Source organism: Ceratocystis lukuohia, assembly GCF_044167205.1.
Source record: "Ceratocystis lukuohia strain C4212 chromosome Unknown Supercontig1_pilon, whole genome shotgun sequence".
In the NCBI taxonomy this organism is placed as follows: domain Eukaryota; kingdom Fungi; phylum Ascomycota; class Sordariomycetes; order Microascales; family Ceratocystidaceae; genus Ceratocystis; species Ceratocystis lukuohia.
The window spans coordinates 2,027,836-2,052,166 of record NW_027263520.1 but is presented as its reverse complement, the minus strand read 5'-3'; the positions used below and the strand labels follow the sequence as shown (position 1 = coordinate 2,052,166).

General features: G+C 48.2%; 8 protein-coding genes across 8 annotated transcripts; 2 read left to right on the top strand and 6 right to left on the bottom strand.

The window, feature by feature from the left end:
- Positions 1 to 1,239: 1,239 nt before the first annotated feature.
- Positions 1,240 to 2,503, top strand: HOO65_010523 (Peroxisomal membrane protein PMP47B; the record flags this gene model as incomplete). The annotated part of the gene is made up of 3 exons (XM_071005895.1): positions 1,240 to 1,346; positions 1,492 to 2,312; positions 2,388 to 2,503. 3 exons carry the CDS (start codon positions 1,240 to 1,242, stop codon positions 2,501 to 2,503), a joined length of 1,044 nt encoding a protein of 347 aa, XP_070862345.1.
- Positions 2,504 to 2,774: 271 nt separating this feature from the next.
- On the bottom strand, positions 2,775 to 5,422 carry HOO65_010522 (N-alpha-acetyltransferase 35 NatC auxiliary subunit; the record flags this gene model as incomplete). Its single annotated transcript, XM_071005440.1, has 6 exons — positions 2,775 to 4,013; positions 4,083 to 4,544; positions 4,614 to 4,838; positions 4,913 to 5,041; positions 5,161 to 5,228; positions 5,320 to 5,422. The coding sequence occupies 6 exons, from the start codon at positions 5,420 to 5,422 to the stop codon at positions 2,775 to 2,777; spliced, it is 2,226 nt and encodes a 741-aa protein (XP_070862344.1).
- Positions 5,423 to 6,263: 841 nt separating this feature from the next.
- HOO65_010521 (pH-responsive protein 1) lies at positions 6,264 to 8,557 on the bottom strand (the record flags this gene model as incomplete). Its single annotated transcript, XM_071005518.1, has 6 exons — positions 6,264 to 6,317; positions 6,588 to 6,702; positions 6,952 to 7,021; positions 7,389 to 8,109; positions 8,170 to 8,381; positions 8,437 to 8,557. The coding sequence occupies 6 exons, from the start codon at positions 8,555 to 8,557 to the stop codon at positions 6,264 to 6,266; spliced, it is 1,293 nt and encodes a 430-aa protein (XP_070862343.1).
- Positions 8,558 to 9,831: 1,274 nt separating this feature from the next.
- On the bottom strand, positions 9,832 to 10,950 carry HOO65_010520 (uncharacterized protein; the record flags this gene model as incomplete). Its single annotated transcript, XM_070999738.1, has 1 exon — positions 9,832 to 10,950. One exon carries the CDS (start codon positions 10,948 to 10,950, stop codon positions 9,832 to 9,834), a length of 1,119 nt encoding a protein of 372 aa, XP_070862342.1.
- Positions 10,951 to 11,652: 702 nt separating this feature from the next.
- Positions 11,653 to 13,488, top strand: HOO65_010519 (uncharacterized protein; the record flags this gene model as incomplete). The annotated part of the gene is made up of 1 exon (XM_070999737.1): positions 11,653 to 13,488. One exon carries the CDS (start codon positions 11,653 to 11,655, stop codon positions 13,486 to 13,488), a length of 1,836 nt encoding a protein of 611 aa, XP_070862341.1.
- Positions 13,489 to 13,765: 277 nt separating this feature from the next.
- Positions 13,766 to 15,583, bottom strand: HOO65_010518 (uncharacterized protein; the record flags this gene model as incomplete). Its single annotated transcript, XM_070999736.1, has 1 exon — positions 13,766 to 15,583. The coding sequence occupies one exon, from the start codon at positions 15,581 to 15,583 to the stop codon at positions 13,766 to 13,768; it is 1,818 nt and encodes a 605-aa protein (XP_070862340.1).
- Positions 15,584 to 19,997: 4,414 nt separating this feature from the next.
- HOO65_010517 (Short-chain dehydrogenase/reductase family 16C member 6) lies at positions 19,998 to 21,125 on the bottom strand (the record flags this gene model as incomplete). Its single annotated transcript, XM_071005982.1, has 2 exons — positions 19,998 to 20,594; positions 20,658 to 21,125. 2 exons carry the CDS (start codon positions 21,123 to 21,125, stop codon positions 19,998 to 20,000), a joined length of 1,065 nt encoding a protein of 354 aa, XP_070862339.1.
- A 987-nt stretch (positions 21,126 to 22,112) lies between these two features.
- On the bottom strand, positions 22,113 to 23,871 carry HOO65_010516 (Protein sof1; the record flags this gene model as incomplete). The annotated part of the gene is made up of 6 exons (XM_071005683.1): positions 22,113 to 22,336; positions 22,434 to 22,638; positions 22,700 to 23,077; positions 23,142 to 23,221; positions 23,276 to 23,571; positions 23,657 to 23,871. 6 exons carry the CDS (start codon positions 23,869 to 23,871, stop codon positions 22,113 to 22,115), a joined length of 1,398 nt encoding a protein of 465 aa, XP_070862338.1.
- Between the last annotated feature and the right edge of the window lie 460 nt (positions 23,872 to 24,331).

Sequence of the window (24,331 nt, the reverse complement as noted above, 5' to 3'; positions counted from 1 at the left end):
GTGTGGGCTGGAATGCGCGGCCTGTTGATTTTCCTCAGGCTTCTAATTTGGCTAAGTTGTGGGTAGCCAGAAATTTTGTGGGGCCGAAACAGACACCGAAGGTTCGATTGGGATGGCAAAGCGTGAGGACAAGACACTGGCAACTGCAACCTTGCTCATCGTTAGGCTACAAAGACAGCACAAGTCATAAGCCACAAGGCACAAAGTGGCCTTTATTTTTTTTAGACTTGGGCTTTTGTGCCTAAGTCAAAAATCAGGGCAACATGCATGTCGATGCGCTGGCAGCCAATAAATCAATCCCCAAAGGACTTGTCTTTTTTCTTTCCGCTGACTCTTTGCCAACTCAGATGTCATCAGCGACTAAGGCGTGTGCTGTCTACTGTCTGTTTTAGGCTTAATCTCTCGTCAAGCTGGTATTTACATCAGCCAGCTGTCTGTCACTTGGCACCATAACCCTATTTATATTCGGTGTTTAATAGGGTTATTGAAGAGCCATTGCTTTCCGATCCCTTGCGATAGCTCTTGATCACATGCATTTGGCATTTGCAATACTGCGTCACCGGCTTTTTCTTCCGCAAATGCAGAATGAAGGATCCTCAACTTGATGATCCTTGCAGATGCCAGAGCTTGGTCAGAAACAAGTTAAAAGATGCGTTGCAAGACAAAGCCTGTCAGTCGGTCGGCCCAGGCCTGTGATTTCTAGGTAAAGCTTGAGCTAAGCTATTCATTGTTGAAATCTTATGGGAGGGGGAAGCTCTAAGGCTTATTACCGTCTACCTTGACTCGGCATTTACAGTATTCCTTGCCATAAGACCTCGCCATTGACCTCGGCTTGTTGGCCTAGTAGGAAGGAGGAGATGAAAAAGAAGGTTAAAGATTCCGTATTATACCCAGACGAAACAAGTTAAAAAGGCAGGAATAGACAAGTGAGGAAAGGTACATTAGAATCTGGGGAAACTGCTGTTTTCCAAATACTCTTTCCTGCCTTTTTTTTTTCTGACTCGAGACCTGAATTAGAAGTACAAAGTAACAAAGTACAAGTAGCAGCACAATATCCGGCTCATTTACCAATCTGCTCATTCCCTTTTTTTCTTTTTTTTTTTTCCTTCTTCAACTTTCGGCCTTTTCCTCGAGACCATTATATTAATTTCCCTCTCATCTTCATCCATCGGTACTCGCCGTCACTCATTACGGATTACGGCTCGGTCCTTTGCTATTAATCATCAACCCTGCTCGAAAATGGCAGCTTCTTCTAAGCCAGTGCAGTTGGCTCCCGTTCCACCTAATGATAATGTCGCACATGCGTTGGCTGGCTCTGGTGGGGGCCTCCTGTCGATGGCCTTGACGTAGGTTCCTCGCGATACCATGATGTTTTGTTTTTTGCTTGTTTGTCGGCTAGATGGCCAGCTTGGATTCCCCTTGCGTGCGAAATGATATCGCCAATAAAATGCTTTAGTCAGTCGTTCATGCTAACTCTATTCTGCCACTTAGTTATCCTCTGGTGACCCTCTCTACACGGGCTCAGGTTGATTCGCGTAAGGCCGAGAGTACCTTTATGGATGCCGCCAAGAAGATCATTGCACGGGAGGGATTCGGTGGCTTGTATTCAGGCCTGAACTCGGCTCTCTTTGGAATCAGTGTTACTAATTTTGTCTACTACTTTTGGTACGAATGGTCTAAAAGCCTTTTTGAAAATGCTGCTGTCAAGGCTGGCCGCCACAGTCGCCGTCTCACTGCTGGCGAGTCTATCCTTGCCGGTGCCTTTGCAGGATCGGCTACTGTCATTATTACAAACCCTATATGGGTTGTTAACACACGAGTTACTACCCGCAACTCGGTTGAGTCCTCCAAGCCAGCCCCTAAGTTGCTTAGCACTGATCCCGAAATAGCCGTTAGCAGCAGCGAAGTAACTGCAACCACAGATGAAGCGACAGCTCCGCGACAGCCCTCACCAGCCCCTCGCGCGAAATCCGGAGCAGGCGCCATCAAAACCCTCCTGGCACTTCTCAAGCATGAAGGCCCATCGGCCTTATTTGCCGGCGTTGTCCCAGCCCTGGTGCTTGTCATCAACCCTATCTTGCAGTATACACTGTTTGAGCAGCTGAAGAACATGCTCGAGAGACGGACTGTTAAGGTGTCTCCTACTATTGCTTTTTACTTGGGGGCGTTAACCAAACTCTTTGCCACCTCAATAACCTATCCATACATCACTGTAAAGGCTCAAATGCATGTAGCTCAGAACAAAGATGAAGGGGTCTTTGCTGCATTCCGTCGTGTGGTGAAGGGGGAGGGCTACGGTGGACTATACAAAGGTAAGTCTCTTCACTCCACCACTAGAACCAAGTTTCCTAGCCGCAAGAAAATGCGCTAACAATGACATCAAAAAGGAATTGGCGCCAAACTGCTACAGAGTGTTATGACTGCTGCATTCTTGTTCGCCTTCAAAGATGTACTATACGAGCACATTGCTCGCGCCCGCAAGAACCGTGCCATCAAGGCATGAGCTAAGGGACTTGCCGTGGCTTAGAAGCCATGATGCTCAAATTAGAGGCCGAACATGCAAGAGGAAGTTTCAGTACTAATAATACCCCTATATCAGCAGAAGAACAGCATCTTCTGAGAGAGAGAGAGAGAGAGAGAGAGAGAGTGTGTGTGTGCGGCCAGAGAATAGTCACTAGGACATGCAATTTAGCTTTATTTAACATTGTATAGTAATCCGATATTTTCTCACGAATCTATTTTATAGTGTTATATTCCTTTTGTTCGTAGATACCTTATTCTGAAAGCTTCACTTGGGGTACTACCCAAAGACCAGCATATATGTCGTCAGGCACGGGTATTGTTACCTGCACCTTCTTATCGCTTTGAACCGCCTCTCTCAGCACCTTTATCGTCTCTGCCGATGCCTTAGTTGCTCTCTCCACCTCCTTTAGATGGTCTGTCTGCAGCTGTAGCGAGCCATGGGCAAAGGTCCCCTCGCCGACTAGAGCCTGAAGTTCTACTAGCTTGGTTTGTGCCTTGTTTATTGCGCTGGCCGCGCAATCTAGCAGTTCTTCAAGTGGTGGCGGAGTAGACAGGGAAGATGTCCCGGCTAGAAGTGCCTGGAATTCGGCGTATGTCTGCAACGGGCGTGACTTGATGGCAAATGGCCGCATGCGTAGATCGTAGCGTAGCTCGTCAGTGCCACACGGCTGTTTGGGTGGCTCGATGGCATTCATGCGCTGCAAGACAGTGAATATGGAAAAGAGGGCAGACGCCATGCCCTGCTTCAAAGTAAAACGGAGTGTATCGGTTTGCATAAGTAACTCATGTTGCCGACCTTTTAGCACCGTGTCTAGGGCCGAGGTAGTGGTGGCAACAGTAGCAGCAGCAGAGTAACGTTTAATAAAGGTTTCAAGGGCCTGGACTTCCTCGCAAAGAGTAGAAAGATAAAAGTACATGGCTGCCATTTCGTGTTTATAATATACGTCAAGCTCAAAACCTAGCTCGACAATGTACAACATGACCTTGAGCTTGTGTAGACGCGACCACAGTGTTAGAGGCTGCCAGTCAGGAGAAAAGGCGGTACAGTTCCAGTCAGCTATTGGCTCTTGTGACAGGCCAAAGGTTTCAGGTTGAGTAACAAGAGTGTGCAGGCGACTGTCAAACTCAATGGCATTAATCTCAAGCAGGTCCCAGTCGCGCACAACATGATAGAGAGTCCGACGAACACGGCATCGGTTTTGACAGAGACTGCGATAGATATCAAGATAGCACTGGGCGGCCCGAATACGAAAGGCTTCCATTTCTTGTGCAATTCGGTGCCGTACATCATTGGAGTTTTCAACGTAGTCATTGATAGGGTCTAATAGCACGGCTGGTGGTTTGACAAGAATGGTGAGGTCGTCATCCATCAGCAACCGTAGACTGGCGTTTCCAAGGACTACGAGATCTTTAAAAAGATAGCGTTGTAGAATTGTGCGGGTGATGACTAGTGGCTTGGGCTTTTTAGCTTGGAAATGAACAACAAAGTTCTTGGAGCAGAAAGAAAAGGAGTTAGCTAGTTAACCACCGAAAACGAAGCACTGCGTGTGGCTTTTTACCTGTACGGTGATTGGATCCTTGTAGTCAAGAACATCAGTGACCTTGAGGCCATCCTCAAAAAGCTGCTTCAGGAGACGGAAGCCTAGCTCATGGCCAATATCCACTATGGGACGTGGCGGCATGCTGCTAGAGAGCTTTTGCTGCAGCTTTGCGCTGAAAGCCTCTGGCACAGGCTCACCAAGGTGACGTGTAGCAATGACATCTTCGACATCTTTGAGGGCTTTTGTCCACGTCTGCTCTATTAGAGAGGGATACAGACGGTGCTGGGTGTTTTCTAGGGCGTTGATAAAGGATGCCCTGAAACATAGCCGGGCACATAGAGCGGCGGTCAGCTCTGGATCAATATCACAGGCGCCTTGAGATAAGCTTTTGTGGGCATCTATCAGTTCTTGAGTAACTGACTCGACTGAGAAGTGGCTAAAGAGAGACCGCTTGTATGTGTTTGTGACAAAATCCTCCTCCTACAGTGCGATAAAGTTAGAGCTTTCTGTGGCTTTGAAAGATAAATGCCGGAAAAGGACACAACGCACCTCGTAGTAGTGTTCCTGGTTGATTTGGTCATTGACCATGTCACATGTTTTGATCAAGCCAATGCAATATGCACGTAGGGCTGATACGGGTGTGAACTTGTTCCATGGTAGCTTGAACGAGAACTGGGCTCTTTGCACCTCGGATGGGACTGTAGAGAGAAGCTGGTCGATGTAATGGCTAGAAAACAGGGTCAGGGATAGGGGGTAGCCCATGTGCCATGCCATCTGGAGCAAGTTAGTACGACGGTGCCATGGTCCATGGTAGTATAGGGAGCGTTTGCAAAGCAGAACAGACATACCTCTTGGCTGATCAGCTGGTCAATGATGCCAAGTACCTGCTGGGGCGTAAGGTCCCTGCTCACATCATATTCGGGTTCGGGCTCAGTCTGGGCATCTGCACAATTGATATCCATCTTGGGATCCATGATCTAACAAGCACACAGAAAGCGAAGCGGGGGTTGATTCAGGGTTAGCCGGCAAGTCGATGGATACAGGCAGACACAATAAATACAAGAGAGGCGAGAAGCCTGTGAGGAGAGCAACAGACCTCGAGTGCCGCTACAGAGTCGAACAGCGAGAAGTTGTCATCTTTGATAATCTCACCGGGCTTCATGTCTGAGGCACGAGGGAGTAGAGAGCGAGCAGGTCAGCCACATTATTGATATGCGAGAGCAGGATAGAGGGGAGGGGGCTAGTAGCGACGCACCGGCCACGGCCCTACGAAATGCTGTCGTCACATCTGTATAAACGAGGCCCGACGCCGGGGCCTGGGAGGAGGGGTACATCCAGGACGGGAGGCTGGAGCCCATGGTAGCCATATCTAAAAGGGAGTTAGTAGTAGCCTTGCGGAAGGAGGACGAGTAAAAAAGGCTTTATTTAACAAGAGACGGAAAGGAAGAAAAAAGCCAAAGCTTACCAAACGTCATTATTTTGAGGGCTGTAGAAGGAAGAATTTAAAACATAAGATCAAAATTGGGATAAATACAATAAATAAAAAAAAAGATTTTGAAGCCTCGATACGATCATAATCGCTGTTGCAAACTCTGGCCCATTTTTTTTGCCAGCAAAAGTCAAGAAAAAAAAAGGTACCAGCATAGAAAGAATCTACACGTCTTTTCAGGGCCATTTAACGAAGGGTGGTACTTTGGGGCTTGTACCTCTATGTAGCTATCTAGCGAGCACTTGGGAGGGCTAACTTAGCTTGACGTGGACATACAACATATGGGTGGGCAGATGGCTAGATAGACACACTCTTTTGAATGGACGTTGCTATTTTGGCTTACGACGCCCAACCTTAACTCACGAAGATTGCCAGTGGTACCTATCCAGCTGTATACACGTCATGTCACATCACATCACTGCTTGCTCCATACAGCCTCAATATCGTAGTTTTATTGTTCTTGCGCCTATTGTACAGTCGTTGCTTACTAGAAGCTAAGAGTCTCTAAGTGTCGGTAGCATTTCTTCTAGCGCCTGGAATTTCTACATCAGGGTTACGAGGTCTCTAGGCCGAGGCAAAAAAGACCCCGCCAACCCAAGAGCAGGAACAGTAACGGGGCCCTCTCTGAAGACGCTAATAGCATATGAAGCGAGACAGATAACGGTCATTGTTCATAGCCTCCGAGTCAATGGGCGGTTGGATTCGGGCATTTATGCCGAGGTGGCAGAGGTGGACACGGCCTTGGCCTCACCAGCCTTGCCATTCTACACATAGGGATTGCCGCGTTAGTATAAAGTGTAGTCTGTAGGTCGTCTGTCAGCCGGCCAACAGCCGCACATGCGAGGAGTCTCTCCGATAGTATGTCAAGATATCCTGTTTTTGGGAGTGATTGTTCTCTTGCTGCGCCAAAATTGGCTTATCGGATGGACATGTCGGTTTCTCGGCAATATCGGAGACACTGTTGTCGCTGGCTGGAAGGGCGCTCGTGACTAGGAGGAAAATGAGATGTCCATGGTAGGAGGAGAAAGACTCACGGTCCAGGCGCTGAACTTCAGGTCCGATTCGGCACGGCGTTCGGCAACAATTCTCTTGTCCTCCTTGAGGCTACGACGGAGGGCACGGGCAGCGACGGCCAGGTAGCGGTTGTAGCTACAGTGGAAAAAAGAGAAAAAATCGCAGGATATGTTAGCCTATATCTATTGATGTGTTTATCATCATGGTAGTCGCAATGATGTTGGTTAAGCAGAAGCATCGGGTAAAACCGCTCGTCCGAATAGTTCGGAAGCGCATGCATTTATGGGGGGGGGGGGCAGAAAAAAGAACAACGCTGAAATTGACGTGGGCACTGCTGACCGCAAAGCAAAAAGAAGAGAGCCTCTCAATTGGCTAATCACATACCTGATGCCAGCGGCCTTCCACGCGAAAACCATTTTTGAAAGTGTTGTTGTGAGGTGGTTGTTTATGGGTGCTTTCGTGGTTGCAGGTGCAAAGTTGGAATTTGGTCTCACAGCGCTAGAAGCGAAGTTCATCGCTAGAAATGACGCCTGGGGCCTTGGCCTAAGCCTTGGGTGGATTTTACATCACGTGACATAGCAAGCCTTGTAGTACAAATTAGCTGATGGATAGGACAACCTGCTTTCAACTACCATAATTGATGTAGATTTATCGCCTCATTACATAAACTAACGATTCACTCATTCAATATAAATTGTATATCTCCTCCTCTATCTACGTCTGCACTGCCGGCAGGGGCCCCGTATATGTCTGTCCCAATGTTGGCAGGGGCACATTACCATCGACCTGCCAACCTCCAGACGTAGCTGGCGGGCACTCACGGGTCGACACACTCGAGCTGTCATACTCGGAGCGGGGGGTACCGATAGGAGTGTTGGTAGCCCAGCGTGACTTGAGATTGTCAAAGTCGGGCTGCACTGGCGTTGGCGTGCCCTTTCGAGTAAAGCCGTCGTATATATCTCCAGTGATTGGAGTATCCTGGTCGGCCGGAGGACCGTATGAAACAATGCCGTAATTGTTCTTCTCCTCAATCCACTCGTAGGCAATCGCACCACTCCAGTCGTTGACCATGGGATCGCTATAAATTGCATCCATGTCTTCCCACTCCCGGTTGCTGCCCACATTGCAACCTGTCTCGGAGAAGAAAATGGGAACAGGGAAGTTTTCGGCCATCTCCTGCAGCCTGTCATAGCCTGAGCCGGTATATGTGTTGGGTGTGCACCACTCATAGGCATTGATTCCAAAAAAATCAGCAATCTCATCGTCGTTTCCGCCGCATGTAAGGTAATCCTGAAGCATGGGCCGGAGCTCGACAATATCCGTGGCGCTGTAGCCGATGAGAGCCTTGCGGTAGCCTCGGCTATCACGATAGGCCTTCATGTCCCGAATAGCAGCCTTGATGTATGGGGCAGCGTGTGATTGATCACTCTTGGCAATGATCTCGTTGCCGACGTAAAATCCAAGAAGATTGTCATACATGATGAAGGCATCCATCGTCTTGGCGTATGAATCATATTGTGTCTCATTCCAGAAAGTATCGTACTATGTGGGTTAGTTTTAATCCATTAGGGGGACTTTGGGATTTTCCCATCGTTGACATACTGGGAGGATATATGACTCGAAGTCGTCAAGGTCGATAGTGAGATAGATGCCAGCTTCTTCAAAAACCTTCATGCACCCGTCATGGTCGGCAGTTTCGTCGACATGATAAACACGCAGAGTATTAGCACCTAGCTCTTTCATGAGCTTTGCATCACGAGCGCACTGTTCGCTGTCGATTAGAGGGTCATTGGGACGCAGTTGATAAGCGATTCCTGCCATTTTAAAGTTAGCATTACGGTGTTCCAAGTTGTGATTCGTGCTATATACCCTTCATGAAAAACTGGTTGCCTTCCTGGTCGTAGATCTTGTTGCCATACTGCTCTAAAGTCGAGATAGCGGCTGCAGAGGTAACAAGACCCAGCAAAATGGAGAGTTTAAGAGAAGTCATCGTGTGGCTGATAGTAAGTGAAGCAAACCCAGTTGTCTGTCCCGTGAGAGAAGATAAAGCAGCTAGAGTCATGTATGTAACGGAGCTTTCCAGAGCCGCAAAGCTAACGGGGCGGCGGTTGCCTCTTAAGAAGAAAGATGTACAACAGTACATACTCTACGTACCTCAGGAATAGAAGATATCCATTGCGCCTTGCTTGCCTGTGTAGATCTTGTATTTAGAAGGGAAGGCACTGGATTTTGGAAGACGCAGGGAGCGGAAGCAGACATGGAAGTAGCGGTATCCATTACAAGGAAGGCATAGCAGCGGAGAGCAACTGCCAGGCCATTCCTGTGAGAGGTAGCAGGAACCAAAAAAACGTGGACAACCATGTATGGCAACTGCGGCATGGAGGGCTCTTAGTTCAAACAAGACCCATCTACAACGCTGTTAAGTTACTAGAACCTATGGGCAATAGAGACATGCTGCCTGGCCTGACTTGTGTACTACCATGGCCATGTTACATCATCCCAATGCTCTTGCCGAAGTTAGACGCGCGCAAAAGTGCCTAGATTCTTGTATACACGGCGAGGCGCATCACTGGAACTATGCCATTGACGTAGCCCGTGATTTGGGCAGTTGTTTGGAAGCCTAGGCTCCCTAGATGTTTGACTAACTGGGTTTGTACTTGTACCCCCACTGTGTGTCTTCTCTGTATCCTACCATCCCATGTGGACCTGAGCACCAAGGCTGATTCAATAGCAATCTTGAGTGACCTTTTGACCTTCGCTAGCCACCATTTGTGCGCTGTTACATGCATTCCATTCTCGCTTCTTAGCTTTAGTTTGCCAATCTAAAGCATAAGCTCCCATTTCCTATTTGCAAGTTTCTTTTTCTCGCCCTTACTGCTATTGTGTGGATACCAAGGGCATGCTCCCTTGGCTACTATGTTTAGGTTTACTGGTGTCTATATATCAACCACGAAATAAATATCTAATAGGCATGCCTGACTGATGTTCTAAACTCAAACTCCCACGCTTTCGCTTTTTGCTGTTGTCTCTCGGTGTTTTCACCTTACCTAAGCACTGATCTTCATATCTTGAATACAAATGCTACTATCTTTCATCACAAAAAGTTATACTAATTAGCTTAAGCATTCCATTCCTACAGAGTAAAGCTAGGGATATCATCGATAACGGTGTTTAAACCCTTGTAGAGGCTAGCAGGCTAATATTGAATGAACGATTTTGAGAGTTGAGGCACAACACTTCACAAGGGCGTGATGCGTCTTCTGTTTACACACGCCAGCATTGCTGCAACTGCGAGAAACTGCCTACCAAAATGTCTTTCTCAAGCTTAGGCTTCCGAGGAGGGTCAATTGCATACACCACCGGCGTTTCACCAATACCAGAACAGCCCTTTGAGCCCAGGGCACAGGCGAAAGACGAGTAGGCAAAGGCGAACCCCTCCTGGCCACGAATATCGAATTCATATCGCTGGACTACCCACTCTGGCTTATCTTTCTCATACTTCTCTGGATTAGACTCTCCAAGCACAAGCCTCTTTGGCGGTTTGATGGCAGCTTCAAACTGGCGCACAGGCACACTGATAGCCTCAAACTCCTTGTCAAATACAAAATACACTTTGCCTAGGAATACTGATATGGCCGATAGGTCACGTCCAGGACCAGGAGGATTGACAGACCCCACAAACTTGACGCTGCTGCGGTCTGCAACAAGGTCGAAGACGAAGACATTGCTATCAGATTGTCTACCAACAAGCAAACGCGGAGCAGCCCCAGGGGTTAGGCCGGGATAAAAGGCTAGAGACTCTAAGCCAGTATTCCGGGCCTTGTCTTTTCCTTTCTTCTGGCGGTTCTTTTTATGCTTCTTGAGTTCGTTGCCCCGGCTTGTAAAGAGCGTAGGGTCATCAACAAAGTAAGCACCCACAGCATATCGGTGTTGGATGGCGCCAGCCGTCACGTTGAAAGCAAGAATCTCAGCAGGATTTTCCACTCCAAGGTACACAAGATCCGGGAATTCGTGGTCGACAGCGCAGCCTTCGAGGTCCATTCCGTGGGTGATGCTCCAGATCTTGACATCTTTGCTACCAGGCAAATCCGAAAGCAGCACTCCCTGGTTTCTCGGGTGCTGTGTGAAGCTATCCTGAATCGCCTCGCGGAGATGGTAGCCAGGAATCGAAGCTAGACGGCCATTATCATCAACCACGTATAAAAGCTGGGAGTCAGCGTCCCAAGATGCATCTGAGGGCTCAAAGCCGTCAACGGGAATCGTACCAAAGATGCTACGAGTTTCACATGTTTGGACAATACTGAAGTCTTGTGCCACAAGCTGTGCGCCTGAAATGCCCCCACAAAACACGGTAGCGATTGCTAGATGTACAAAGATCTTCATGTTGGATAGACAACTTTGAGTAAATATAGAGGTCAACGTGGGAAAACGCGGAGTTTTAGGCAGTGATGGTGATAGGATGTGTAGTAGAGAATATTGGGTGCCACATTACTATAAACACGGGCAGCATCTTGAAATCTTGGATATGGTTTGGTACATTCCAGAGGCGTCATCATGCCGGAAGTAGTTACTTCGTTATGTTAGTGAGTTAGGAAAGAGTAGGGTCACGGTATGAGGGGTTGGCCTTGTAGGCGAAAAGCAATAACTAGATGGCGTTAATTAATTTTTGTACAAAGGTCGAGAATGTCTAGTCAAATCGCTGCTTTTTTGCTAGAAAAAATAGAGCCTAAAGCAACTCTATTGAAGTTTCCAAGTACTCATATTCTTTGCAGTTTACATGATTAAGCTGTTATCTCTGAAGTCCTTGAATGTCCTAATTAGGAATAGTGGGTCCATTGCACCCACGTGACATTAGATCTCCTCTTTTGGCTAGAGTCTTGCTGAGTTTTCACTAATCACCAACCTCTCAACGTTCCAATACCTCCCAAGATTCAATATTCTGCTCAAAGCACCACCACACTATCGACCCGCCGCCAGATTAGTTGTCTTGGACTTAGACGGAAATCTAGGCCTTGGTTTATTTTACAGGGCCCTATAAAACAGACGCCTGCAAACTTGCGACTTCTATCTGCAACCTGTGCGATAATGGATCCCACGCAGCAACACGTCAAAATCCATGTGCAGGAACAGTCCGCCTCCGTCCAAGGTCCGACGGCCGAACCTGCCACAGTTTCGCAAGTAGACGTGGCTGTTTTAGCCGCTGTGGCTTCGGCATCAGCCTCAGCTTCGGCTCCGCCTACACCCGTGCTTTCGGTGCCAGCTACAGAAGCCCCAGTCCCAATTCTGCCTATCAAGGCAGCCGCCCCGCCCGCCCCGGCCCCCGCAACTTTAGCAGCGGATGCAACTGTGGCTGCAGTCGCTGAGACTGTAGTCGAAACGCCGGATGCGGTAGCCTCACCAGTACCGGGCTCACAGGACGGCGTCTTAGACCACTCTCGGCTAGAAAGAGCCTCGGTACTGTCTACCCCCCGGGTGCTAATTGAGCAGCAGCAACAGGAAGAACATAATCAACAGCATCAGCAACAGCAACAACAATCACAGTCACAGTCACAGCCGCAGCCTGTACCTATCTTTAACATGGGTCCTGCCCCTACACCTGAGATGATATCCTCGGCAATGTCTTCCCAGCGGCCCATGCAGAACATATCGCCTGCGCCTCAATCCCAGTTCCAGCCTCATCAAATACCCCATGCCCAGTATGTTCAATTGACACCCGAGCAACAACAGCAGCAGCAGCACGCCGAAGCTTTGCGAACACAAGCTTTGACTCATGCCCAAGTACAAGTTGCGGCCAGCCAAGCCAGAGCCCAAGCTGAGGCTCATCACGCACATAACCAGGTTCAGATGCAAAGCCAACTTCAAAGCCAAGCACAAGCACAAGCACAGGCTCAGGCTCAGGCCCAGCTCCAAGGCCGCATTTCCGAACAGATGTCCGGCCAAGATTCCATGACTCCTACTGCCGTCATGATTCCCGCCCCCCCTCACCCCTACCTTCCTAATGATCCAACAGGCCGCTCGGTGCCAGCTAACCCTTACCACCCACTGATTGGACACAGCTTTGAGAATATCAAAGACGCGCGGAAAGCTCTAGATGCATATGCCGAAAGCGCCGGGTACAAAATGTGCGTGATGAAAACACTACCTACCGCCGTGGTCTGGCGCTGCAGTCAAAATGGCCGCCGTCGAACACGCCCACCCACCACCACTCACCCATCTAAGCAGCGCAAGCACCGGCTCAAGGAGCGGTCTGGCTGTCGCTGGAAGATCCGAGCTGTTAAGCGGCCGCGTCTACGTGACGGCGAGGGCAGTGAGCCGCCAGCTGTCGAGTGGATCTGGACAATTCGTGAGAGCGATAATCCCGACGCCCGCACACACAACCACGATATGATGGACCCAGCGTCATTTGCATCGTACCGTATGAAGGCTGCAGTATCAGTCAAGGACATTATTTTTACTATGGTCGATGCTGGCGTTAAGCCAATTCACATTGTTGCTGAGCTCAAGGGCCGTGCTAAGGCGCTGAATCGACCTGCCCTGTCCAGCATCAAGAGCAGGGACATTCACAACCTTGTGCAAGCGCGTAAGCAGCGAGGTGGGGATGGGTTGGGCACGGGGCTGGGCAACGAAATTGATATGGACATGGCCTTGGGCAGTGCTGCTGATGATGATGCCAATCATGAGGATGAGGATCTTGATGACATGGATGAACACACTGATGTTGACGAAGAGGTGGTGGCATCACAGTCACCGCAGCCACAAAATGAATCACAACGGCTAGTAAACCCCGATATTGAGTCTGCCTTGAGACAGAACACAACAGAAGTTGATGTTCAAGCGAGTGTTGCTGCTGCTGCTGCTGCCGTTGCTGCCGCTTCAGTAACTGATCCGAGACTGCGGTCCTCACAAGTCAGGGCCTCGTAGAACACGCTGATTCTGCTAAATATTTGAACTTATGATTTATTATTGAAAGCATGCTATTGTATTCCGACCCAACGCTTGTTTAATGCAAAAAAAAAAGAAAGAAAAAGACTAAAAAGAGATTCTAAAAACTCATACAAAACAAATTGTGCCCTCAAAAAAAGGGGCTGCACCGCCCAAGTCTTAGATTTGTGATCCTCCACACTGTCTACTTTCCTATTAGATAATCGCATTGGTAAATATTCGGTAGTCGTTACATGCCGTCGTTGTATATAATTCTCTAAAACATACCACCTCTATAAGAAGGCTCCACAGGCGAAGGTGTCACCTGTAGTCCTTCCCATATTACGGGCGAGTTTGGTACTGAGGATCCATGGTCCCGCGACCTGAGCGACCGCATTGTGTCTATGTTCACAACTAGCTCGCGATCTTTATCTAGCAAAGATGCTGAGCCAGTGCTGCCGCTATACGTCGACATGCCTTCACTACTGCTTGTCCGATTATGCCGCCCGGAGCTTCGAGTGACATAGCCAGGAGCGGAAATTTGCCGTGTGCAAACTGACATGGTATCCGAGTGGGCGTGTGCTTGGCTAAATCCAAAGTCGAAATCGTACCGATGTACACAGTGTGGCTCTGCAATATTGCATTGTTCAGTCACAATTTCGTAGATACGTTGCTGAACCTCTTGTGCCGATGGTCTATCTTGCGGATTAGTTGCTAGCATGCAGGCGACAATGCGAAGTAAAGGTATGAATCCGCGATAGATGTGGTTGCCATCTTTATATAGTGGCTTTTTGTTAGCCTCCTTAGCGAGATCCGTCATCCAAGATTCAACCTGGTTGAGATTCTTGTGGAACGAAGAGTCAAGCACAGCTCCACCACGACCAGCTGTTTTGTGCTTTGCTGCACGATGAGATGCAAATTTGTGTTGTTTTTTTAGAAGAAAGCTCAGCAGCTCTAGTATGATGCAGCCAAACGAGAATATGTCGGCAGCTTGTGGACTGAGCTGCAGATTGCTGTGTGTGTGAAGAGAAGGGGCAGTATTGGGGCACTCTGTACGGGGAGTTGAAATAGAGAAGCTTTCTGGTGACGAAGATAGAAACGACGGTTGCCGACTAGGGCCAGCATTGGGGCCGTTTGGCTTAAACCATTGTTCGGGGGCAGCGTAGTCGTACCACTCTCGGTCAAATGATGCCGATCTATCGGCACCTTTATTCATAGAGTTGGGCCCCATGTTGGAGGTGTCAGAAAGGAAAATTTTGTTGTTTTTAGTGAAGTGGATGGAGGATGGCTTAATGTATGAGTGGGCACGTTGGTGGCTATGGAGAAAGCAGATAGTGTCGGCTAGGCACATGATCCAATTCATAACCAGCTCTTTTCGCAGAGGTTTTGACAGGTTCTTGTAGGATACTGGGCGACTTGTGAAGAAGGACTTGAGGGAGAATTCGCTAGCCGGGGTGTATAAGACGTAGCCAACTCCCTGGTAGACATATGAGCCCCAATAGGAGACAATGTGGTCGTTTTCGATGGATCGCATGTTGTCGACGGTTTCTTGAAATTGCGAAGATAGAAGGCCGCCTTGTACGTCTAGTGGCATTCGTTGTCTCCAGTATACAACATCGTGATCATTTCCAATTGTCACTCGATCAACAGCATTGGGTACAATTGGCGTCTTTTTGTCGACCTGATCAATGGGAACCATTTCGTTGTCGCCGTAAATTATGTTGGCGCCCTTCTTTAGTGGGCGTACCATATAAATGAATTGGCGCTGGTAAAATCGTCTCTCAAGTCTTTCGTCTTTGGCGGTAGCTAAGGCCAGACGAGAAATATTTTCAAGGTCAAAAGGAAGGTCAGTATCGCTCCAAGAATCGTCGATTAAGCCAAATATCTGGTCCGGAACACCAAGATCGACTAGAATCAAAAAGATGCGTTTGACTTTGGTCTCAATCCAGTCCCAGTATGTGTCATTGGTAAGGCCATCGCCAAAGCCGACTTGGCGGCCTAGGCGGTCGATTTCTTGGGGCAAAAGGTGTTGGCAGACAAAAGCGTGAGTGACCGTGGACTCGATTCGGTCATTGTCCCACCAAATATTGACCATTGTGTGAGAAATTGGAGGGCAAACAAAAACACAAACACTAACAATCAGGATGAACTGAGAAAGTTGAGTTGCACTCTGTTGTATAAAATATGCGACGGCTCGGACTGGTGTATAAGAGATGAGAGGAGAGAGAAAAGGAAGCTTCAGGACTCTCTGTAAGACGACCAATCGTGCTTTGCACAAAACAAGAGCAGACACAGCTGATTAAAAAACAAGGCAGACAGCAACGTTCCGTTTTTTTTTTTTACCTCTTGACTCTTTGGGGAGACAATTGTGGTAGTGTTGCTGCTGCTGTTGCTGCGTAGCTTGCCGGCGTTCAAGGGTTGGTCGATAAAAGGAACCTGGAAGCAAAAAGAGGATCGGGAAGAAGAGCACCTCTTGATCAAAGCTGCTGGTGCAAAGAGAGCCTGGATTAATGAGCCAAGAATTCCCAGTATGCGCTGATGTGATGGCTTGTGCGGCTTTTCGAGGCCAGTGGGTGGGTGAGAGTAGAAGAAAGTGGAAGAATAAGAAGATGGAAAGGCTGTGATATAAATGACGAGCAAGACAGAGAGTGAAAGAGGGCACTTAGACCATTGCCTTTTGCCTCCTAGCTCTTTGTTTGTAACCGGCTGGATTAGGCGTTGAAGATTCCGTTTAGCAGGTAGCACAGGTTAGTTATTTATCAAATTAAAGTAAATAAAAGAAATTGAAAGATTAGAGCAAGAAGCTTTATGAAAGAGTCGAACTGTTTAGTGATGCCACGCTGCTACACAGTCCTGGGTAGTGGCGATGATAGTTGGTGGTTGGTGGTGAAATTTTTACATGAAAAGAAGGAAAGGAGAAACAGAAAAGAGACGGGGATCGGACGAGCGAAAAGGCTTGGGAAAGAAAGCGGGAGAATCGGGAAGAAGAGCGAGGCATGAAAAAGAAAGCAAGAGCAATAGAAACAAGGAAGCGCAACGGTAGAGATAATGCAAACGGACCAAACTCGAGCAGCAACTGCTCTCACATCACAACTTTCTACACTTGGTTCCTCCTAGTAAGGAGGAGGACGCACATGCACTGAAACAGATTGAATAGGCAGAACAGGCACAAAAGGGCAGGTGCCCCTCAAAGTTCAAGAAGCTGCCCTAGTAACTTCCCACCATTTTTCGCAGTTGCCCCAACCAACGGCTATCTCAAAGTTACGGTGACGGTGCTCTTTCCGTGTTGCAGGCGATTGAAGGAGCGTTGCGGGCGTTATAACGGAACCATGCACTTGGATTGTTGCTTTTGTGTTGCGTTGGGTGGACGCTGGCCAGGTTCATTACGGTCGTCAAGTACTAGCCACGCAAAAATAGCCATATGAAAACATTCATTGGCTGGACCCAAGCAAAGGATATCAGGCCAGGCCAACCCAGAACCAAGACTTTCACTTTCATGCCAAGGTGGGATCGCTGATACGGGGACGGAGTTTTGCATTTTGTACCTCGTACTCTCTTGTCACACCTGTAAAAGGTGAATTTATTTATGCACGTTTGTTAGTGTTTTTTTCTCATTCCTTTATCTTTAGGGACTTTTTTTTCTTCCTTGCGGCCGCTGATGTATGATCGGATTTGATTTTATTGTTGTAGGCGAGAGGGATGACTTGCCAGCATTATGACATGTTATGAAAACAGTTTTGGTGCTTTCTTGGTGAAGACAAGATAAAAATGTACAAAGCGAAGCAGGTCCGAAGATGCAGAAGCACATAGGTACACAGGCACGAGGTACATAGGTACATAGGTACGTGGATACATAGGTACACAGCTACACAGGGACACAAGCACACAGGCACACGCACACAGGCACACGCACACAGATGCCGAATTACTCTCCCGGCTGTCGTTATCAGCTCTTGTCATTTTGCCGTGCTTCAAGTGCAAATGTGTACGGTACACTTTACAGCCACTACATATACAGCGCAACCGCACGCTCAAGGTTGTATCCTCGACAGCTGGAAATGTGCCTCATACAAATTCCAATAGCAGCCAACATATAACACCGTCATACGTCGCCGTCCTATGACTTGAAAATGGTCTAATTGCACTCATAGCTCGGCCTTCACCAGCGATCGACAACCCCATGCTTTATCTCATGTGTGCATATTGCATTCTGCACGCATGCTGCACTATTCCACTACACGCTATACTATTATGTGGGGACTTTTCTGGCCAATCACAGCCCTTCAAAACCACCAACTGAGAACTACAGCCTGTTAAGCCGTGCTCTTGTATCTTGACGCTTGACCTTCCCCAGGCTTCAACTTTGGGCGAGAGACCATTCCTCTACTTTGTTGCTCGTCTGTGCTTTGGCTGGAAGAAGCGCTAAGGGAAAATCTAGAAGCATTTTTCGACAACTAGAGATCCCTTGGACTATACCCGCGCTAATTAATGATTAATCAAGTCAAATACTTTCGCGTCCTTTTGCTTCCCTACTCATTCATCGTCCAGCCTTCCCTGCCCCTCAACACAGCAATCCCCAGACTTGCGCCACGATAAACGGATCCAGGTCTAGCCCGGACCACACCAGCCGGGGTCCTACTATTGCAATACCACTCAACCCCACTGCGAACCCCAGCTCTATGGGGGTTGAAAAAAGAGGCTCTGCGTCTTCGCCTCATCAGTAATTCTGGTTCAGTCCCGGATCACCGAAAAAAGCCCAAATACCAAATACCAGATAATCGGCTTGCCTCACGTGAACATCACACTATCTTGACGTCCAGGCGTTGCGATACATGTCCACTCCGCTTATCAAATTCTCTGGCTCTGATGTTCCCGCATAACCTAATAAAAGACAAGATAAAGTCTATCACACACATCAGGCCAGTCAGTGTAATGTTACCTATCCGTGACGGCTTGGTAGCTCATGACGAATTGCCCCAAGCACAGCGCGCATGCCATCAAGCAACCCTCATATGGCACGATTGCGATAGCCTAAGGAAAGACGAAATCAAGCTCAGTACGATGTCACTTGGTTAAGTCACGCAGGGACGGCTGCTTCATGTTCAGTTACTTTCCTCTCTATCATGGGCTAGCCATCGTCTCAAATCGTGTCGTATGGCCCCTTTGCCCTCTTACTGGGCTCTGTCCAACACCGCCCCTCCCCTGCTAGCATCATGGGCCAGGGCCAAACACAGCAGCTGCATTTATAATATGACGCTAGTTGTTGCTTTGTGTTATTGTATGTACGTGCGCTGCGGTGCGTTAATGTGTGTTAATGTGCGTTGCGTTACGTGCGTAGCGCTTTCGGTGCATGTGTGTCCATGCGCCTATACTGCACAACTCAGCAAACAAACAACGGCCTCGCAACAGGAAACGTGCCTCAATCTACCCACGCAAAGCTTCGTCCATTCAAGAAAATGTTCGTCAGACAGGCCAGAACCCCTCCCGAGAAAAAAGAAAAGAAAAAGGAAAAAAAAAGGCAAAAAGGCAAAAAGGCAAAAAGCTCTCTGAGGGCGACTCACGGGTATTAGAAAGGTAGAATGGAGTCCCCCACCCCTTACCCCACTCCATTAGCTGGGGCTCTACATTGGAAAAGGGGAGGAAAGGAAAAGCAGAGAAGGGAGGGGGGACCTCACTGTTCGTCAAGTGGCTCCAAGCGGGAATCATACATGCCATGCCAACCACATGGGATTTTGTACTGCGTATTGTTGCGCTGATCCCGGAAACTCCCTTGTTCTTGTCTCTTTGGCTTCCATGAAACTGCAACCTGTTGTTGCTCATTCATGCGATCCGGCCAGCAAACGAGGCAATCGTCCGTTATCTCTAGGCTGCTAACTCTAGGCTTCTATGAGGCTTGGCTATATATATAGAGAATAACCTCAAGCATGTTTTTATTGCTCTAAATCTTCCGATGTTATTGGTCACTGTTCAGTCCAAAATGTGTACATGTGAGCCCCTCAGCCTCAATCATGAGAACATGCACATCATCTAGTCACGCTTTTTCCCTTATTATTTCTCGGGAAACGGCTATGAGCTCAAGCTTTTGTTCTATATAATGCCTCCATGCAGTATCATGCCGCAAAATCACTACAGGCCTGGCTTGCCCTTTACGAGTTCCTGGGCAAATACGCTGATAAGCATGGGCCTCTGTCCTGCCCACCCAACCGTATTCTTGGAACACCTTCGGCCAAAGGCGAAGAAGCAATGGCTTCATAATAGCTACATGGCGTCCGAGGTCAGCGTTTTGAAGTAGAATTTGACTTTGTTCATATTAAACTAGATCGCCGGCCAAGATAAGCCAGCACGTGTAGATGTAGGGCATTATATCATCCATGTGTTTAGGCACCTCTCTCCCTTGCAAACAGCCCCCTTATCCCCATGGTGCCATTTCGGAGTTTAAAAACGTCCGGGTATATAACCTGCTTTGCGGCAACTCGACTATTCAATCCCATTTCCTGCTGCGATCTCTATTAGTTCTTCTTCTGCTCTTTGCTAGCCCTGCCAACGTAGGTCTTCATGGCATCGTCAACTCCAGCAATATACCGCGCTATCCGTTGTGCTCCAGCGGGCAACACGTTAAACCAGCCAATCCAGCGTGCGTAAAGAGGCGTAGAAACATGGCCTGCCTTGCCAGAGTCAATGGCGGTGATAATCTCCTTGGCCACGTCCACAGGTTCGACAATAGGAGCAAAGAATGAACTAGGGGTTTTAACTCCCATGAACATGGGCGTGCTGAGCTGGCCAGGCTCAACTAAAACCATGCGCATGTTCGGGTGTGTTATACGCAATTCAGCCTCTAGAGAGCGGTGCATAGCAGACAAGCCTGCTTTGCAGGCAGCGTAGTCAGTGAGTTGGGCAGACCCCACTTGGCCTAACACGGACGAAACAGTAACAACAGTTCCTCCATTACGGGCCTTTGTTAAGCAAGGAAGAAAGGCCTTGAGGGTGTAGAAATGAGCAAGCAAGTTGACGTGGATACTCTTTTCAATCTCAGTGACCGACATGTCGAGAAGAGTCTTGCCAACCACAATGCCCGCGTTGTTGATTAAAACTGTAGGCAGGCCAAGCTGGAAGGCATAGTGTCAATAAAGGCGCGGTAACAGCTAAGAGCAAGGAAACCAGAAACTTACATCGCGTTCAATCTCCTTAACGACTTCTACTAGTCGTTCTCTATCGGTAACATCACACTTATAGTATGTCACTCCCCTAGCCTCTCCTGACTCCAACTCAACAACATCGAGTACAGCAACAGTTGCACCGCGCATGCCGTAGACCTCCGCAATCAACAGGCCCAAGCCACTTGCGCCGCCAGTAATGACAATAACTTCGTGGTTGAGATTAACGTGGCGGGGCAGGCCATAGGCAATGCGGTTGTTAATAAACCCACCCATCCAGCATAACGTAATGAACACAGCCCATGCAATAGCCTGCTGCATGCGTGGGTTTTCATAAGACATAGCCTGCGAGCGAAGACATAGCGGCACCAGCCAGCAGATAAAGGGATGCACAATGGTCACTTTAGCCACCTTGACTACCATATCCAGCGATATGGGAGCAAACCACGAGTCGTGATATTGGTGATCATTAGGATTAGGCATGTCGGGCAGGACTGGGTATTTGCGTGTGCTGTTGAAAAGAGCGTGGATAATGGAATGCAGTATATCTATGTGCCGTTGTCGTGTGATTGGAAAGCTTGATATGTGAAGTCGTAGAAATAGAAGCGTTGGTTGTGAGCTTGCCCTATAAAGGATTAATAAGAAGAAAGTAGCTAGGCTTGGTCTGGAGGGGCTAAGCGCGGACAAATGTGGGCCACAGGCAAAGAAAATGGACGGCCAGCGTGCACGTAATACTAAAAAGAAGGTAGGGAATTAGCAATAAGGAAAAAACGCTTGCGATTGTGACTTGTGAAAGCAGTGGTGAGAAGTTGAGAAGTCGAGAAGTTGAGAGGGGAATGCGAAAGGAAAGAAAAAAATGTTCGTGGCGATAAAGGAAGGCACGAATTTTCCAGATTTTCTAGAACTTCCTTCCTAGCTCGTACTCTTTTTTTCTTCCCTTGCTCCTTCCTTCTTGACAAGTTTCCTTGAAGGCTCCTTGAAACATCTAAGCGCATGTTTAGTGAAAGCCAACTAAGCTGCCAAAATTGTGAAGCGGCCCAAGAGGCTTGAAAAGAGTGTGCAAGTCGCCTGATGTGAGACTTGACTTCTTGTAAGCTTGTTTCATAGGCAGCTAGAAACATGGCCCCAAGTAGCAAAACGTCGATCAGATAAAACCGACCACGCATCCGTAAAATGACCCCTTATGAGATGCATAGCGTATGTACACATGTATCTTACATCATACTGGGCGTACCTTTTAGTTTGCAATTTCAACATGATGGAGGGCAGGCTTGTCAAATAATAAGCCCAAAGAATTCCTGAACCTTTCAAGAAAAGAAATTACAGCTAAACAGACAAAATATAACCATAGATGCCCATCAAACGCCAGAAAAGCAAAGCCCGACTCCAAACAGAAATAAAGAAAAACAATAACAATAACCAGCAGCCCCATGTCGCCAGCAGCACATTTATCGCTCTCCTTTTTGCTTCCTACTCCACCTTGGCCAGGATCATCTTCTCACGCTCGCTCTGGCGCTTGGTGAACTGCTTCTTACTGTGCTTGCGTTCGTTCTCCTCGCGTCTCTTGATAGCATTCAACTCTTCGCGCTTGATCTTTCCGGCCTTCTTGATCACGTGTGGCACGTGTCTGTGTCTTTGGATGCGGCGAATCTCGGGCATATGGCCGTACTTTTCAATCAGGCTCTGGTTGTACTCTGTAAATAGTTAGCAAAGGCCAGGCACACAATACGGAAGGCATGTTGTGTGTTCTATTAAGTAGGGAGTCTCTTGTTTGGTGTTGGGGGGTCTTACCAAGAGCCTGTCTCTGGCGGGCGTTTGTCATGCCTTCCCGCTTCGAGGCGTTAGCTCTCCACACGCGAATATTTCCATCGTCCGAGCCCGAGAGCAAGAACTTGGAGTCGGCCGTCCATTCGGCAGACAGAACACGCTGCATACGCTTGGTATGATAAACGTCTCTGCTGTGACCCTTGTCGCGGTTCCAGACACGGATTGTGCGCTAGATACATTGGTTAGTATCTAATTTATAATTGGCAAAAACAGCGTGCACTATTACTTACATCCCAGCTAGCTGAGACCAGCTCCTGACCCGTAGGGCTGAAAGACACATCCATAACAGCAGCAACGTGATCTTGGAGCACATTCAGGGCGCGATCCCACATGCGGGTGTCAAAGATGTAGATGTTGTGGTCCTCAGAAGCCACAGCCATGTTGTAAGACTCCATAGGGTTCCACGAGACAGAGTTAGAAGCAAACTTCAGAATGAATTTGCGCGACAGTTGACCCGTTCGCAGATCTCCCATGATAACAGACCGATCTGTAGCGCAGGCGGCCAGAATGCTTGTTTCGGTGGGGTTGAACTCGACGGCGTTAATTGTATCTTCGCGGTTTGGCCATTTCAAAACTTCGGGGGCAGCGGAGTGGCGGTTAAGATCGTACTACAGTCAAACGTTAACTAAACGCCGATGAAGAAATTATCCGTCCGGTAAATGGGATACTCACGATGGAAATAACATTAGATGCAGTAGCAAACGAGCTTTTAGAGCGGTGATGGGAGATGCTAGTGAAGGCGTTGGTGCCCACTAAGAAATATCAGTAAAAATTAACATTGTGCTGGTAACCGCATTGTAACTCACACCAGGTAGAAATGGGTGCCGATTCCGAGGCAGTGTTGTAAGGATCCCAGAGCTTGACGGACTTGTCAGCACTGCAACTAAGCAGCTTTTGGTCGGTAGTCCATGCCAAGCCCTTGACAATATGGTCGTGTGAGGGAGCAGTCCAAACATGGGAGCGACTAGTGATATCCCAAACCTTGACCACACCGTCGCCAGAGCCACTGGCACAGCGATCAAGAGAGTTTGGGTCCATCTTCATAGAGTAAACGCCTTCGACGTGGCCTTCGCCAAGTTGGCCCAGGAAGGGAGCGGCAAACCTGATTAAAAAAGCGTCAGTAACAGTAGCAAGACGCACGATCACGATGCCGATCGAGAGAGTATTATCTGGAAAGAAAAACGCACATTCTTTCTAGCTTAACGGCATTTAGCGTGCGGGTGTATTCTCGCGCCCTATTGATTGAAATGTTAGCTATCACATGCATAACAATACCAAGACCCGACAGGACAGTGTAGACAAACTTTGCAAAAGGATGTATGGAAGGGTCCAGATTGCGAGAGACCTTAGTCTCCGTAGCACCAGGCTTGTAGCTAGGCCGGGAAAGCGTCTTGATCTTCATTTTGGGCGCGAATATAGAGCGGTTCGGGTCAATATCGATGGTCACCGGCTTCAGCGGCAGAATCTATCAGTACGTGCAACAGACGAGCACCTGCTTCTTTGTCTAACAAGATCTCTCCAAGAAAATTACTTCACCGCCCGGCAGAAAGCAACTTTCTTTTTCCGCCTATCGATAAGTCATGCTAGTAAAGTGGGTCGCAAAGCTCTATTGCGTTCTCTAATTGGACAGCCGTTCATACTATGTTTTGTGGTGTATAGCTAATCGCGTTGTGCGAGAAGACTTAAGGCTGAGAACATGTCAGCCTTGCGATTTCATATCCCAACCCCGAACGACACCTGCAATTGGCTTTAGCTCTGAGGATTTCACACTCATTCCGCAATTCCACCGCCCTCTTTTACATAAGGGGCCTCCTTGTCTTCCTTCACTATTTTTCTCTCCCACCCTAGCCTCCTTTTGACGA